The 16,585-nt window shown below is 43.9% G+C and overlaps 1 protein-coding gene across 1 annotated transcript; it reads right to left on the bottom strand.

Moving 5' to 3' along the window:
- Positions 1-2,296: 2,296 nt before the first annotated feature.
- gucy1a1 (guanylate cyclase 1 soluble subunit alpha 1) lies at positions 2,297-15,354 on the bottom strand (the record flags this gene model as incomplete). The annotated part of the gene is made up of 8 exons (XM_083655832.1): positions 2,297-2,450; positions 3,499-3,653; positions 3,826-3,969; positions 4,861-5,346; positions 13,271-13,986; positions 14,102-14,190; positions 14,796-14,863; positions 15,115-15,354. 8 exons carry the CDS (start codon positions 15,352-15,354, stop codon positions 2,297-2,299), a joined length of 2,052 nt encoding a protein of 683 aa, XP_083511958.1.
- Between the last annotated feature and the right edge of the window lie 1,231 nt (positions 15,355-16,585).

Raw genomic sequence — 16,585 nt, 5'->3', positions numbered from 1 at the left:
CCAATGCGTGATTCACAAAACCATACTGGAAAGTAAACAGAGGAATATTATTTCACACAAATGGACAAAATATAATGAAAGATCAAACATGCCACTGCCAGCAGCCTGTACGTTAGGTGCTTGCTTGGGGTTTGATACGCACGATTGTCCAAAATCCTATAAAATGCACATATTCGCATGCAGATTTTCTTCACCTGTGAATACAAACACTACAATCATGGAAATTGTTGTATAACAGCCAAATAGTGGTCCCTGGACAGGAAATGTCAAGCGCAAACACTGCCCCACAGCGGGAACAGCTCGGTGGAAAAACATATGCGAACATAAAATAAGGTGCTGGTGTACATACCATGATGACGGCTACTCGTCTTTACTCCTTTTGCAGAGAATACAGCGGGTTACACAGCCTTCATCGTTAGGTACAGATGCTGCTGCTGAGTCTCTCTCTCAGTGCGTCCATTCGGTCCCTTCTCTCTTCCCCAATCCCTTCTGCCCTCAGCCACTGACAGTCAGGGAGCGACGGGGAGTCTGGCCAATAGTGGACGCAGGAGATTATGCGCACGTCACTTCTGACCAATGAAAACGCAGCGGGGGTTGTCCCACTGATGATGATCAACCTGAGGCCTCATCAGCCAGCAACATTACTGTACTGCTTAACTAAATGTTTATACTTTTTGTTTGTAGCCTACTTTACAACTTATTCTATCTGCTAATTAACTTTTTTTTTTTTAACCCTGTGAGACATTATATATATATATATATATATATATATATATATATATATATATATATATATATATATATATATACACACACACACACACACACACACACTGTGTGGGTATGTGTGTGTGTGTGTGTGTGTGTGTGTGTGTGTGTATATATATATATATATACATATACATGTATACACACACACACACACACACACACACACACACACACACACACACACACACACACACACACACACACAATACATTCAATGCTGCAAATCATGTGTGGACACCAGAAACAATCCTAGAAGAGACAGACAGTAACTTGGATACCATTCGGTTAATATTAATATTTATTGCACTCTAATTACATTACAAAATATTTTTTTTAATGATCAAAGTAAATCATGAGTATAGTAGTAGAACATTCATTGTACTCTTGTTGTGTCTTATTCTCATTGTATGACAAAGGAGTGCTATGAAATGGATATAATAAATGTAGTTTAAATAAGTGTTCAGTGGAAAAAGTAAAAATAGATGACTTTAGGAAAATGGGTTATTGGAATGCTTTTGACCTATTATATGTTACATTATGTCAGTTTAAGTTACATGATATTCAAATATATATTATGTTGGAACCAGACAGCCTTAAAGACGCAAACACACCAAAATCAACATAACATTTAAAACTGCTTGCTGAAGAAGAGATTATTAAAGACAAGAGATTATGGCACACGTAAATTCATACTTTACAATTTACAAGGAAAATGAATAAAGGTAGCAACAAAAAAGTGTTTATGCTTGAAAACTAAAGTCTCTGATCCTGCCTATAGTTCTGATAAGGCACCTGAATCTCTGTCACTGCAATTCACTAAGAGGGGAGGAGGGAATCCTGAATGAGACCAAAATCTCCATAAATCAATTAAGAAACCAGATCACTTTCTTCAGCTTTTCCAAATGATTTGTGATGAAATTCTATTTTGAAACTTGTGAAGCCAGTTCCCTATTTGGCTTGACTTTCCTTTCATAACATCAAACCAGTGTACATTATTCTTGGGAGATGTGAATGGACCTTTCTGGTATAACACAGTCAAAACACAATACTGTTTCAGTATCGACATCCAAAGCATTGCTGTATCATATCTACACATTATTCAAATTTCATTACAGAGGGGCAAAGCAAGGACAATGACAACTGACTTGCATTACATGACTAGCTTGCAGAATGCTGTTTTTGACCATTGACATGCTCTGTATTGTAACTCAGCAAAGAACACTTTTCCATAATTTGTCTATTTCAGAGATAGAAGACACATTCTGGAAGGAAAATGGAGTTAATGTGACTGGTAAATCTCTCTAATAAAACTGTTCACGTGGTTCATTGTACAGGGACGAGACTCCCAATTGTTGACAACAAACTGATGTCTCTCTAAATGTAAGCAGCTGTCAGAGTTGAATTGTTAGACCAACATCGTCACTGTCCAGACAATCCAAACCAAAATATACAAGGTGTTCACACTGTATTTCACCAGATAGGTTTATGTTTTCTCAGGCATGACGTTAGCGGCGCAGTATCCACTTCACTTGGTTCCAGAGTCATCCGTCGTGTTGAAGGGGCGACCATCAAAAGCCTCCAAAAAGTAACAAACACCAGGGATATCTGCGGGGAAGTTGGCCGGAAGTTCTTGTCTGCTCCTGGGAATGAAGACGAACTCTGGCCAGTCTTTAAGCAATCTGGGACACAAATAAAGCATGAATCCAAAAAAATAAAACACTGGAGCTTATTTGACACAAGAGGAAACGCAGTGCGATGTTAAAATTGAGGTTTCCTGTAGAACAAACAGGCACAGTATGTTTTTTCTCTCTGGAACAATTTGCTCTTGGAAACAAATGGTAACATCATGTAATAGATCATTTGAATCTGATACTCTGTATATTTTAGCATTTCCTTGTTTGTAAGAGCTTCATCAGCATTGCTTAGTAACAGCAATCTCTTGGCATGGGCTCAGTGGTTCCCAAACGGGCGCAGAGGAACTACATACCTGCCAACACTGCATATTTTCCACAGGATTTTTAACCTTTTCTCCTGCTGTGCTCCCGATTGGTTAATTTCAGAGGCTGTATAGGGGGCTCGGTTTTAAAGCCAGAGTGAAGTGTCTGTTATCATATGAAACTAGATGACCTAAGGCACCCATTGGTACCAACCCTGTCATGCTAGCTTGTTGGGAAGGGGGATAAATAATGCTCCAAATTTTGGCGAGGGGAAAAAAAACATTTTCGAAGATGTCCCTTCACCTGTCACCTCAACATATCTGAATGAAAACGGTTTCTGTGGGTACCCCCACAAGTCTCCCTCTCTCTCTGGCTGTCTCTTTCTCTCTCCCTCTCTCTCCCTCTCTGGTGTTAAAAGTGGTGACATTTTGCTGCACTGTTCAAAGTAAGTTAATTTTGTTTTAAATGTGAAAATATATTCAACAATATTTACAAGAAATATCTCAGAAAGCAATCTACTGTCTTTTTGTAAGTTAATTTGATCTATTATTTTCAGTCAAAAAACTGAACAACAACATTTATATCATATAGTGCAATTAATAATCAATTCACAACAAAGACGGTAGGCTACGGCACATTTTAGGTGCAGTGTGTGTGTGTGTGTGTGGGGGGGGGGGGGATGGGGGTGGCGTAAATTATCCTATATCATAAAAGGGGGGCATGACAAAAGAAAGTTGGGGAACCACTGGACTACAATGTATATAATATAATGTATGGAGTGTTACTTCACCTGTGGGTTGTAGGGCTGATGTTGATTTTTCTAGGTTGACTACAAGATTCAAACTTGTTTGCCAGCGTGACATTGTTGCCAAAGAGGCAGTAGCGTGGCATCCTTACACCGACTACACCAGCAAGCACCGAGCCAGTGTGGAGGCCGATACGCATCTGCAAAACAAGTGGGTTTCAACCAAAAACAATTCAAAAGAGATAGCACACAGGAATGAGTCCGGAAGCATACTTCCGGGTTCGTGAGAGGAAAAGTCTATGGGGATTTAACATGGGCGTTTTTCGCTTAAATGCATAACGAGTGTTTGAATAAGTCCTGTTTGACCCTCACCTGTATTGGCTCCCCAGTTGGCGTCATGACCTCATCTGAAAGCTCCATCATCTTCAAGGCCATGAGTGCAATCTGGACGGCGTCAGTGTCGCGCTCCTTGTGCAAGCCGCCGGCTACACAATAAGCATCACCGATGGTCTCCACCTGTATCGAGGGGAGGAGAAAAGTGAAAGTGATTTCTGTTGGCAACTGAAGCACACACACAAAAAAAGATGATCAGAAGAATGTTTGTGGCTGCTCCCTCAATGTGTTCAAAGCACCACGTTTAGTTGACCTACAGTGGGATGTGTCATTTTATTGCAAATTTGCTATTCCAAAAGTCCTTGTGAGCACAATGACTAAGACAAATCTGTTCACCTGCTTCTCAGACTGCAGCAGAGACATGAGAGAGAGAAAAAGTGAGGGACAATAAAACTAAAAGATTATAGTCGTACTTGACCCTTGGCCATCTTGAACGAATTAAAAAGTCCAAAATGTGCTTGATGTTTTTTTTTTCTTCTCCTCGCATGTAAATCTGGACAGGAGAGCACTCGAGAGATATGTGGCAGAGACGGAGCGAAACTATTTTTAGGCACATATGTGGAGTGGAAACAGGGTCCCGAAGGAACCTCTGACTTCCTAGTGTTTTACGAGATATTTGTCAAACATGCAGCTCTCTGTGCTATGCTTCCATGACAGTCTGATTACATTAGCCAACCTCCCTGTAGATTAGGAGGAGCAGTTGGCAGAGAGTTGTGCTCGTTGGTTGAGCTACAGCACAGGACAGACTGTAAAGCAAGATTGTGTTATTTTGTTCACCGTTTGAAATCTGTATGAGAACATGCTGTAAATCATTTGACCTCATATGCCTCGTACCATAATACTATACGCTGAATTACTCCGCCTTTACTGTCAAAAGAATACATTTCTATTTTTGAAACATCACTGCTGTCGTTTTTTTTAACACTGTGTGTGTGTGTGTGTGTGTGTGTGTGTATATATACATATACTGTATACAGTATGTGTGTGTGTGTGTGTATACATATATATGTTTACCTTATAAACATCAAGCTCTCCACAATGGTGGTCAAACCTGGTGTAGAGCTCGTTCAGCATGGTGACCACCTGCATGGGAGTGCAGCGTGAGCACACGGCCGTGAAGCCGACGAGGTCAGAGAACAGCATGGTGACGTGGTCAAACTTCTTGGCCTGAACCGTGTGGCCCTGCCACAGCTGCTGGGCCACGGTGCCCGGGAAGATGGTGAAGAGAAGGTCCACCGTCCTCTTCTTCTCCTCCTCCAGTGCCTGGTGAGCATGCTCCAAGGCGGCCTTGGCCTTCCCCAGACGCTTCTTCAGCCCGTCCTGGGCTTTAGCCTGCTCGCCGACCAGCACCACGTCACGCAGCGCGTTATGAACGGGGATGTCCGACAGGTAGAGGCCGCGGCCGGTTAGCTCCTCCAGCTTGTCCACACACGGAGAGCCCAAGAACAAGATGGCATTGGACTCAGGGACGTAGATCATCTGGCCTTTCAGGTCCATCAGCTGAAAGGACAAATCAGTTGATGAGAACTTAAGACGAGGTCTGGAGTGAAGTTAGAAGATTTTTTGTTTGTTTGTATCAATTAATCAATTATGTTTTTTTGCCACTTTCCCCTGGTTGTTGCTCCACCCCCTCTGCCGAGCTGGGGAGAGCCATAGACTAGCACATGCCTCCTCCGATACATCTGCAGTCAGCCACTTCTTTTCATAGCGAGGAGTTTCACTGGTAGAACATAGCGCGTGGGAGGATCACCCCCCCAGTTCCCCTCCCGTCCGAAAAGTCCGACCAGAGGAGGCACTAGTGCAGCGACCAGGACTCATACCCCATCGGCTTTCCACCTGCAGACACGGCCAATTGTGTCTGTAGGAACGTCTGCCCAAGCCGGAGGTACCGCCGGGAATTGAACCCGGGTCTCCGTGGTGGTATAGGCGAGTGCTTTTACCTCTACACTACCCATACACCCCATGAAGTTAGGAGAGTTGTAAATTAATTGTTAGAATCAGGACTTCTCCTGACAGACTTGCTCAATAACTTTGTTTTTGACAGTGGATTAGAATTCTGTTTCAGCCCGAGCCCGACGGGACCCAACCCAACCTGACAGGCTCGGGCTGACAATTTATGATAATTGGTCAGGTCGGGTCTGAGTTTCAGCCTGAGCCCAACGAGACTGGACCAAGCCCCCAGGAATAGCGCTGGGCTGTGAAGCCATTTGAACATGGTGGCGAAGCTCTGTATTGCAAGTCACGTGACGCCATGCAGCCCAGAAAGGAACATTCCCATCCACTTGCATGGGGACCCCGGCAGCTGTTAAACCCAGGGGAATTTTTTCCGGGTGTCAGTCAAAGTATGAAACGACTCTTTTAATTATCAACTAATTTTTTATGGGGCATTTTTTCTTCAGAAGCCACTAAGAGCCGTATACGGGGGTATTTTCTTCTTGTAATACAATCCATGGGTGGGAGGGGTGGGAGACGTCATGGAACACGTCATGGCACACATGCGCACTTTGCCTTGGGCTGCATGGTCAGGAAGTAAAACCAGGAAGAAAAAAGGCCCCCATGATGGCTTCATGCGCCAATGAGCAACCTCCGTCCGAATGCATGGGTGGGCGTGGCACGTCCCCTATCCAGTTCTTTTAATACATCCATGGACTGGACGAGCACGACGGGCCTGCACTTATGACATCACTGATTACATCATCAGTCTTATGACATCACTGATGACATCATCAGTGCTGTCACAATGCCTATGACCTATGTACAAATCATTGTATAGCTCACTGCAAAGACAGTAAAAGTAGGGTTTGTTTGCTGTCTAAAGGGTGTCACTTAGGGATGTTTATTTTGAAAAATTTCCATAATCGAAAATCGGGAAAATTAACGATCAATTATCGATTCATCAATTATCGATAGCGTAATAATAATAATAATAATAATAATATATATATATATTTTTTTTTTTACTTTGGTCTGGTAATAACGTTGCGCGTTCTCGGCCAGCTATAATGGCAATGCCGCTGTGTTGTAAGAATATCAGACACTAGCGCTGTGGCCAGGTAAACAAACATGTTACATGTCAGGTTACATGATGTAAGGCGTCTTCCAGCTTTAGCTGACAGCACAAGAGTCAAATCAACAGGCCTGAGCCTCACTGAGGTCTGCAGACCGCTGGGTGCGTTTGTTTGTGTCCCCGGCGCATGCCCGTGTGAATTCCCCATGTTTAAACAGTTTTGTTGGCACAAAGGCCCGTGCCCAGCCAGAAAACTAGAGACTATATGAAGCTCCACCTCACATTACTCGGCTGTGCAATGGAGTGGGGTGAGGAGGAACGAATTCCACCCAAACCTAGTCCGCAATTTTTTTTTTTTAAATAATAACAATAATCAATCCAAATTCCACATGATCTATTCAATTCCTTAACGATCAATTATCGATTTTCGATAATTGATGAACATCCCTAGTGTCACTGCATGTACGCCATTTTGACAGCTAGAAAAACTCAACTTTTGACACTGACCAAGCCTTGTGGGTAGACTGGAGGATCCTAACAGCACTTAGGTCAGCTCAAAGTGCATGCTGACATAAGTAATGCTAGCATTCCAGCATGATAACATAATTTCTACTATCCTATATTCTAATTCATATTCTAGGTCAATATGAGATGAATATAAATATGTTAATATTCCCACTTACTTACTATACTTAGGCCTATAATCAAATGTTATTCTATAAGGTTAGGAGTGTGAACTGGTCAATACGAGGTCTGATAGTAAGAGTTTTACAGGGGTTTACAGTTCTTTGAATGTGTCCCAGCCAGGACACATCAATATACAGTAAGTCATGTGTCCTGGGACACATGATCCAGCTGATCTTTAGGTAACATGACAGGTCATTCCATTTGTCCAAAGGGTCAGGGAAATCATTGTATAGTGTACTGCAGTCATTAAAAGTTTTTGTTTGCTGTCAAAAGGGTATAACTACACTTATGCCCTTTTGACACCTAGCAAAACCCCACTTTTGACACTGACCAAGCCTTGTGGGTAGAGGATTCAAACAGCACTTAGCTCAGCTCAAAATGCATGCTGACCATTGCATGCTGACATAAGTCATGCTAGCATGGCAGCATCATCACATAATTTCTCCTATATTCTAATAACAAGAGTATCAACCTTCCACTCATACCCAATTTAGGCAATTCAAAAAGTGTTAAAAAGTGCCCAGTATCCAAAAATATTCAAATACAATAGCTGCAAATAACACATTTATACTGCATGCATTGCATGGTTTTTGCAAAACTGCATAGGAGTAGTATAAAGTGGGCCCATTCTCATTCAGCCCCAAACCCATTCTCATTCAGATATCTTGACGTGAGAGGTCAAGTGACCCCTTAGAACAGTGGTTCCCAATCACCGGGCCGCGGACCGGTACCGGGCCGCAACGCATTTGGTACTGGGCCGCGAGCCTGGTTTTACAAACAACAAACATAAATAAACGTCAACTTGAAACTATGTTTCAACTACCATATTATAGCCTATGTTTATAACCCCCCCCCCCCCCCCCCCCCTTTTTTTATTATTAAAATTGACAACCGGTCCGCAACTTTTTTTCCCCATCTATCTACCTACCAGTCCGCGGTACAAAAAAGGTTGGGAACCCCTGCCTTAGAAAATGGCCATGCCACTTTTTGCCTCGCCAAAATCTAGCCTAAATTTAGAGCATTACTTAGCCTCCTTCAGGGGCGGTTTTAGACCCTTTTTGGGTGGGCTGAAGCCCACCCTGAGATAGTCTCAGCCCACCCTGGAAGATAGAGGGTATTTTTTTTTTTTTTACAAAAATAAGAATAGCTGGCCCTCCTCTATTCATCTCTCATAAATGCTTTAAAGCCATACAAATATTAATAATAATGGTATTGGTGATTGGTGTATGCAACATACAACCTTTATTTTGAAAATATGGTTAGGTCTAGAGGAAGTTACTTATCTACACTCCTGGAAAATTGATCACCGAGGAAATAAGGAAGTGTTCTATTTCTCCTTGAGAGCCTCAGACTGACAACAGAGACCACCACCAAGCCAATGTAGATTAAGTATCTTTTCTATAGTGAGTAAGGTGTTAAACACCATGATCACTGAGTTGGTTGAAAAACGAAGTCTTTATTTTAAGTTATATTTTGTAAATGAACTTCTTCATTAGTCAACCAGAGTTTACAATGAAGTGAATGGGGGCAACATCATGCATCTAATGTATTGGGTACCTGTGATCATCATTGTGGGGCTACTGAGTTGAGGTGTAAACTAGGCTACTAGTGCTAAGCTGTTTGTTAATAAGTCTGTTGATATGCAAATGCCCACTAGCATAATGCTAAGTGGCCAGCCATTTTGGTAATGTGTTAAATCGTAGCCTATGTTTAGAATAGCCACTAATATGCCTGTTGCAGTGTTGCTTGCTATGTGTGAAGGTTAGCTTTATTCATGGTTGCCATACAGTTTATAACATTAATTCATTTAACTTCTTTGGTACCTCATTAACCTCAAGTCACTCTTAGATTATTGTTTTATTGATTTTGTGTGGAGGTGGAGAACAGAGGAACTGTGAGAAAAAGCTGTATCTGCTAAGAAGTACACACACACAGAAGAAGAAGAGTGAATCTGATAAATTGATTAAGCTTTCTTCATAGATCTAGTCTCTTCATTTTGATCTCAAAGTGCACCAGATTAATCAATTTTTACTTTGAAATGTACAAAATCTTCTCCCGGGGGGGCATGCTCCCGGACCCCCCTAGGGGGTCTGCGGTCCACCATATACATTCTTTGGAGGCTGAGCCCACCCAAAGGTGTCATCCTAAAACCGCCCCTGGCCTCCTTCCCAACAAGTTAACATGACAGGGTTGGCACCAATACATACTAGCTTCATATGATAGCAGGGGCCTCACTCATCTCTAAAAATGAGCCCATTACAGCCTCTGAAAGACAGTAATGTCGGCCATTTAGAAAGTTTTAAAGTCTCGTGATTGGATGGGCCTAGGCAAGAAGTGGGTGGGCCAGCTACGCCCCTGAACCAGACACACAGCTCTCCAATTATAGTCGTAGGATTGGCTACAGGTGGTGTATGCTGATGGTATTTGTTTGAAACATGCAGTCCCTGAAGAACTAAATTTAGGAAATGAAAATAAATAAACAGACAGTCCTTCAAGTCAGTTTTGGTGGAGCACAAAGTCCTTCATCACTTGTGTTAGTGGTAGGGAGTGGACTTGGTTCAGGCGATGTGTGCCCAGCGCTTGGCGGGTCCGGATCCGACACACGTGGGCCAGACTGCGAGGACATCTCTTGGCCTCCAGAAAGACCCTGAGAGCCTCGGGATCCGCCTTCTCCTCCAGCTCTGCCTGATTGCAGGTCATCAGGGCTGGGTCGGCGCCGTGGTCCAGGAGCAGCTGGACGAAGGCCACGTTGCACCGGTACCTCAGCACCATATCCAGCAGGCGATGAGCCACATCACGGTTCAGAACGGCAGTGGCCTGGAGCAGTAGGCGGAAGCAGTCCAGGTGGTGGTGGGCAGCACTGATGTGGATAGGAGCCCTGTCGAAGGTGTCAACGCTGTCCATGTCAAGAGCAGCACGGAACCTGATGAGTTCCTGCAATATGTGCACCCTTCCCAACTGGGCAGCACAGTTGACTGGGGTCTCTGCGTATGGGTAGCTTCTTCTGTTGGGGTCAGCCCCGGCTTCCAGGAGGATCCGGACACAGTCCAGGTGACCGCGGTACACGGCGCAGTAGAGAGGTGTGTGGAATATGTCAAAAAGGTCTACCTGGGCTCCCTGGGTGATCAGGTAGGCCACACAGGCAGCGTGACCCTGGCTGGCTGCATGCCACAGAGGGGTGCCGTAGCACCACACAATACTCCTCTCATTGATCTGCCTTCTGAAGTGGTCTTCTTGCAGCAGGGTCCTCAGTTTGTCCAGGTCTCCTGCATCGACGGCATTGTGGAGCAGTCTGTCGTCACGCCCTGCTCGAGCAGCCATTCCTTGCGTCTCAAACGGAGGAAGGCTTTATGAAGGGAAAAATTGTTAGAGTGACATCACTGATGACATCACAATTGCTCAAGTAACATCACTGATGACATCACTCACTGATGACATCCCAATTGCTCGAGTGACTTTCCATCACTCACACTCAAAAATCCCCTGCTCACACTTACATTTGTTCTGTTCGAACTGTTCGCTCGAACTCTGTGCCTGCATGCAAATGTCCTCTCCTCCCCCTTCAAACTGCTTCTGTGCGCTCTTGAAACTTCTGCTCTTGGATCTCTTCTCTTCTCTCAGATTTTTTGTGCAACAATTCTGTCAGAAATCCACAACCAATAGAATGCCAGGATAGTGTCACATGATCCCCGACCCAGCGATCATGTGACACTATCCTGGCATTCTATTGGCTGTGTTGCACAACAAATCTGAGAGAGGAGAAGAGATCCATGAGCAGAAGCGCTGCGGTGCCGTAATGCACCGCACGTTCACGTTTCCAACAGGACAGCTGAGCTCTACATGAGACCAGCATGATAGGCTACTACTACAGCACAGAGCCAGGCGACTGAAGCAGTGGCTGTCACTACCAGAAATATTGAACGGCGCAAAACAAATAACGTTAACGTTACAGATCCTGACCAACGTGTGTGTGTTGAATTTAACTAGCTGGCAGAAAACTGACAGAATTACTGGTGGATATAACGTTAGATTCGTGTGGGCTCAGTTTTGAACGTTAACATTAAGAAGAAATAGAAACACAGCAGCAGGAAACAGGCGTTGACACAGGCGAGTTGAATTGACAGTTAAAGACTTGTGACATTACATTGGGTTGAAAACAGGAAAGAATGTGAAGTTTCTTCTTTGTTTTAACATTTTCACAACAACACAACTTACTTCTGCTTATCTGCCCCTCCTCCTCCTCCTCCGCTCTAGCGCTTCTCTGAACTGGGTGCGCTTGTTTAATGCCGCCCGCGCGTCCCCCGTTGAGTGGAGTTGGCCTTTTTTTATTATTAAAACTGCAAATTTTTAATTCAAACAGATAATTAATCACGATGGTCCGATGTAGAAGGCTCAGAGGTCGATGGGGGTCGGCCCATCGACGATGGTCGATGCCATCATCCATCGTGCCAACCCTATCCAAGGGTGCAAAATCTGAACGTTAAATTGATAAATCATGCTCTCAAATTGCTTGTGCATTTACATAGGCAAATAATTCCAGAGGACATCACACACAATTGCTAGAGTCACATTGCTGATGACATCACATGATTTATGACATCACTATGGTAGTGACCTGGCCACTAGGCTGAGCCATCTAGAACTGTAGAGCTAGTAATGACCCCATCACTGTCTGTGACATCATCGGCCATGCCTTATTTAGACTCCGTGGCTGCGTTCAAAGTGGACTGCACAGGGTATTCAGCCATGTTAAGTAATATGGGTAACAGGGTATTCAGCCATGTTAAGTAACATGGCTGAATACCCTGTGCAGTCCACTTTGCTGGGAACTACTAGCAGATCGGAACGCAGCCCGTGTCCTGGTTTGGATGTGTGTACCCTACACTCTGTTTGTTTTGACAGAGACACATTTCCATTTAAAAAAGGGGGAGGTCAAACCACACTGGACAAACACTTTTGGAGGCGATCGAAGCAACGGCACATCTTGCAACTCCAGACAGACAGACAGACAGACAGACAGAGAGACAGACAGGCAGACAGACAGACAGACAGACAGGCAGACAGACAGACAGACAGACAGACAGACAGAGAGACAGACAGACAGACAGACAGACAGACAGACAGAGAGACAGACAGGCAGACAGACAGACAGACAGGCAGGCAGACAGACAGACAGACAGACAGGCCTCCAATTATAGTAGTAGGTTTCGAAGACTATTAAACTTCAAATATCCCCTCCAACATGTTTTAAGATGTGTAAAGACTATATTTTGGATTAATCATTTGTGTGATATCGTTTATTTTTTACCTTTTTTATCTGGATTTATATGTTGCTGCTAAAGGTACAACTACCACTAGTCGACGAATAAATAATTATCCGAAAAATCACATTTTGATTGAATGTCAATATTCATTATACAATCACCACGTTTATTCACTGATAATGTTTTTCTCGTCATCCTATCCAATCCTGTGCACCCACCCTTACATAAACAGCACGAGCATCGTGGTGCTTTGATGGATAACGCGGTTTGACATTTGCTTCTACTCTCCTCTGGGGGGTATCATGTAGGCCACTAATAAGCCCTACCGCATAAACAGCCTGATTTGTATTTGTTTCCCCTGTCTTACCTGATTTCATACCAAGTCAACATTTGTAAGCCCTTTTACACCTCATTAGTGATGTCTGATGTGTGTTTTCAGGGTATATCTCACAGATACAGAACCTACCTTCCCTGTGTTGTCAGTGGTGGAGACTCCATGCTTGATCCGAATGATAAACTGGGTGTTTAGCATGGTCAGGATACCTTGAAAGGTGCATTTGATTTGGGGAGAGACAATAGAGAAATGTTCTTGGAAGGCAGCCGGCCGCCTCAGTCCGTCCTTCCTGGGCAATCTCTTCCTGAGCCCATGTCCTATTTGGAGCAAGACCAAGTCCTGGTCCAGGAACGCATGGAAAGGGAAGATGGTGGAGAACAGAGAGGTAGGGAGGGTTCCGGCTGAGGTGGCCCGGAGGGGGCTAGGGCTCAGACTTTTAGCATCCTTTACTACTACTGTGTAGAGAAGACTGGGCTGTGGGTTGGACTGCAAGACGGTGTCCTTGGCACCACGGGGGTCCATCAACACATCCACAGTGGTGTGGTACAGCAGCCGCGCAGCAGCTTTGATGACCCCAGGGAAGAAGAGCTCGGTGGTGGGGTGGGGGTTGAAGTAGTAGACAGTAAGCAGACCCGGATCCTTGTCTAAGCACAGCACAGAGGCTTCGTTTACACAATCCGCTCTGTCCGGGTTGGGCAGCGCGCTGCTCTGTTTCAACAAGACATTGAAGCTGTTGAGGAAGTTGTGAAGAGCTCCCCCCACCACCCGCAAAATCTGTCCGTCCTCCTCATAACACATTTTGAAGAGCTCCTCGCCGAGGGCGACTTTCAACGCATCCATTTCGATAGCTGGTGGACACATGGAGGGGAAGAGGTGAAGGGGTGGGGGGCACATGATCAATTTCTTAAAATGACAATGGGATATTGTTTTGATTATGCAACTTGTGTTGCAACTCAACATTACCTGTTTTGCTCGAGTAAGTGTTCATTATCTCCAGTAAATGCTCAGGTTTATCAACGCAACCTTGATAGTCTGTACAGCACCTTGTTGGACTGGAAAGACAACAAATATCACGGTCATACACATAACCTTAAGCATTTGTGGAATCATTGAAATTCCGGAGGCGGGGGGGGGGGGGGGGGGTCATTCATGTTTACACTGCCAAAGCGTTATCATTTCATCACACTATTATAGTCACTGTTATTTTCAGAGGCATTGTGAGATTTATCTTCATATCTAAACTATATATATTTGAGACTGTATCACATAGTAGTAGGCTAGTAGCAAAGTAGTAGTAGAGGCCTAGTTGTGGTACCCTGCTGGAACTGCTACCTCCGTGACCCGATCCCAGATAAGTGAAGATGGGTGGAAGGATGGATTTATCTCCAGGTAAAACAGTCTAGGCTATATTTGAGGTTGTATCTCATCATTGTAGTATAATAGTTATATTAGTTGGTGGTGGTGGTGATGGTAGTAGAGTAGCCTGGTAGTCGTATAGAGGCCTAGTAGCGGTAGACGTAGTAGGCCTAATTGTAACAGCATAGTAGTTTAGAGGTAGTTGTGGCAGAAGTTGGCCTAATTGCAGTAATAACATTAGTAGGCTAGTGCTGTTGATAATAGCAGTCAGTAGCAGCAGCAGCATTAAAACGAGTCTCACCTTTCCTCGTCCCTGGGATGCAGTGATAGTCTCATCATTCGTTGGAGGGCAGTATGCAGTCTTTGAAACTATATGAGAAAGTGTCCAGCAAGTTAATGACCATGCTACTAGCAAGACAATACCTAAATAACAATTTCCATTATTGTCATCATTAATAAAATAGGCTAAGGAAACGTGGCAAATAGGCCTACTTAATATATTAAAGATTAATCTTATCTGGTGGACGAAGAGGATAGGACGCCTAGGCAGTTAATTAAGCAAAAACATCATAGGCTATAAAGGCTGAATAATAATAACAATAACAAATCTTCAAACTCACCTCGGGACGTGCCAATTTTCGGATGCTCTCCCCAAGTGTATGAAGGTTAACTTTGGCTCTGCTTATTTTCTGTCGAGGTGGATCCTCCTCACCTATTTTTCCATGCACATCCTTAGAAATAGGCAGCCTTTCCGCGGCGTCACTTGAGCGCTCTCCAAAGTCTCGGGGCTCATGTTTGGCGCTGCTGGACAGCGGACACTCTCCGGATATTTTCAGCTCCTTCAATTTTGTGCAAAACATCTTGAGTGTTGTAGTGACTTTCTCTATCTCATTATAATCCTAGTCGAGCAGAAACTGCGATGTCTGGGAGAAATTCCATCATGTGCTGTGCCTGTGCTAATCCAGTGCCTTGCTCCCTGATTCAAATGACCAGCACCAAAGCTAGAAGAAGCCACATCCACACCACATGCAATATTCATTGAAGACTACACGGGCAAACGATGACAGGCAACTATCATTACCAAAAGGCCAATGAGAAGCCGGAGAAGAAAAACACCAGTGGGCCAATACCATGCGCGCTGCCGAACGACCTATCAGCTGCAGGAGGAGACATTCTTTCCAGGCGACTGCACGCATGCAATCCCCTTTATAGATCAGCTTTATAGGATGACATGGAGTTGGTTCCCCCTAACGAATTATCACTATAGAATCCCTATAATATGCATGGGAACTTGTGGTAGGCTACTCGATGTTGAGTTTATCGTGACCGGACCCCCCCCCCCCATTATTATTATTATTATCATTATCATCCATATGGATTCACTTTGACTCACTTTTCCTAGAATATTGCACTTTACTCTCTGTGATAATTTCACTTTGAAGTGACAACAACCAACCGCCAATCCATGCATTTGTTGACAATATGTCTGTCATCTGGCAAACATCTGGCCAAAAACAAAACAAAAAATCAATATCATAAGCTACATAATAGATATCACATTTTCCACTGCTGCAGTATTCAAGGTTCTCTGACATTTTCTGTCTTGATAGATATCACAGAAAATAACACAAACCAAAAAATCTATATCATATAGGCTAGGCCTATATAATTACAGTAGGACCTACTAGATCACACCTATCACACTTTCCACTGTTGCAAGGTTGTCTGACATTTTCTGTCTTCATAGATATCACAGAAAATAACACACATCAGTCTGACAATCATGTGACCTTGGTCGACGAAAAAAATGCAACAGCATACATGTTTAATCAAAATGTGATGTTATTGGCTGCAATAGAGGTGGCCTTATATCCTGTCTGAAAAGAGCCATTTCATTGTCTAAATGTAACATATTTCAGAGCATAAATAATAGAAAACCATTGGCACTTGGGAGCTTTTGCCAGCTCTCTTGGGGAGCATTTGGCCAGCATGGGTAATATGTTACTGTCTAGAAAATGATGCATTCAGGGCTGCGTGCTTGTGTGTGTACAGTATGTGTGTGTGTGTGTGTGTGTGTGTGTGTGTGGGGGG

The sequence above is a fragment of the Poromitra crassiceps genome (assembly GCF_964638095.1).
Source record: "Poromitra crassiceps genome assembly, chromosome: 19".
NCBI lineage: Eukaryota > Metazoa > Chordata > Actinopteri > Beryciformes > Melamphaidae > Poromitra > Poromitra crassiceps.
Note: the sequence above shows the minus strand (reverse complement) of the source record. Positions and strands in the feature narration are given on the sequence as shown.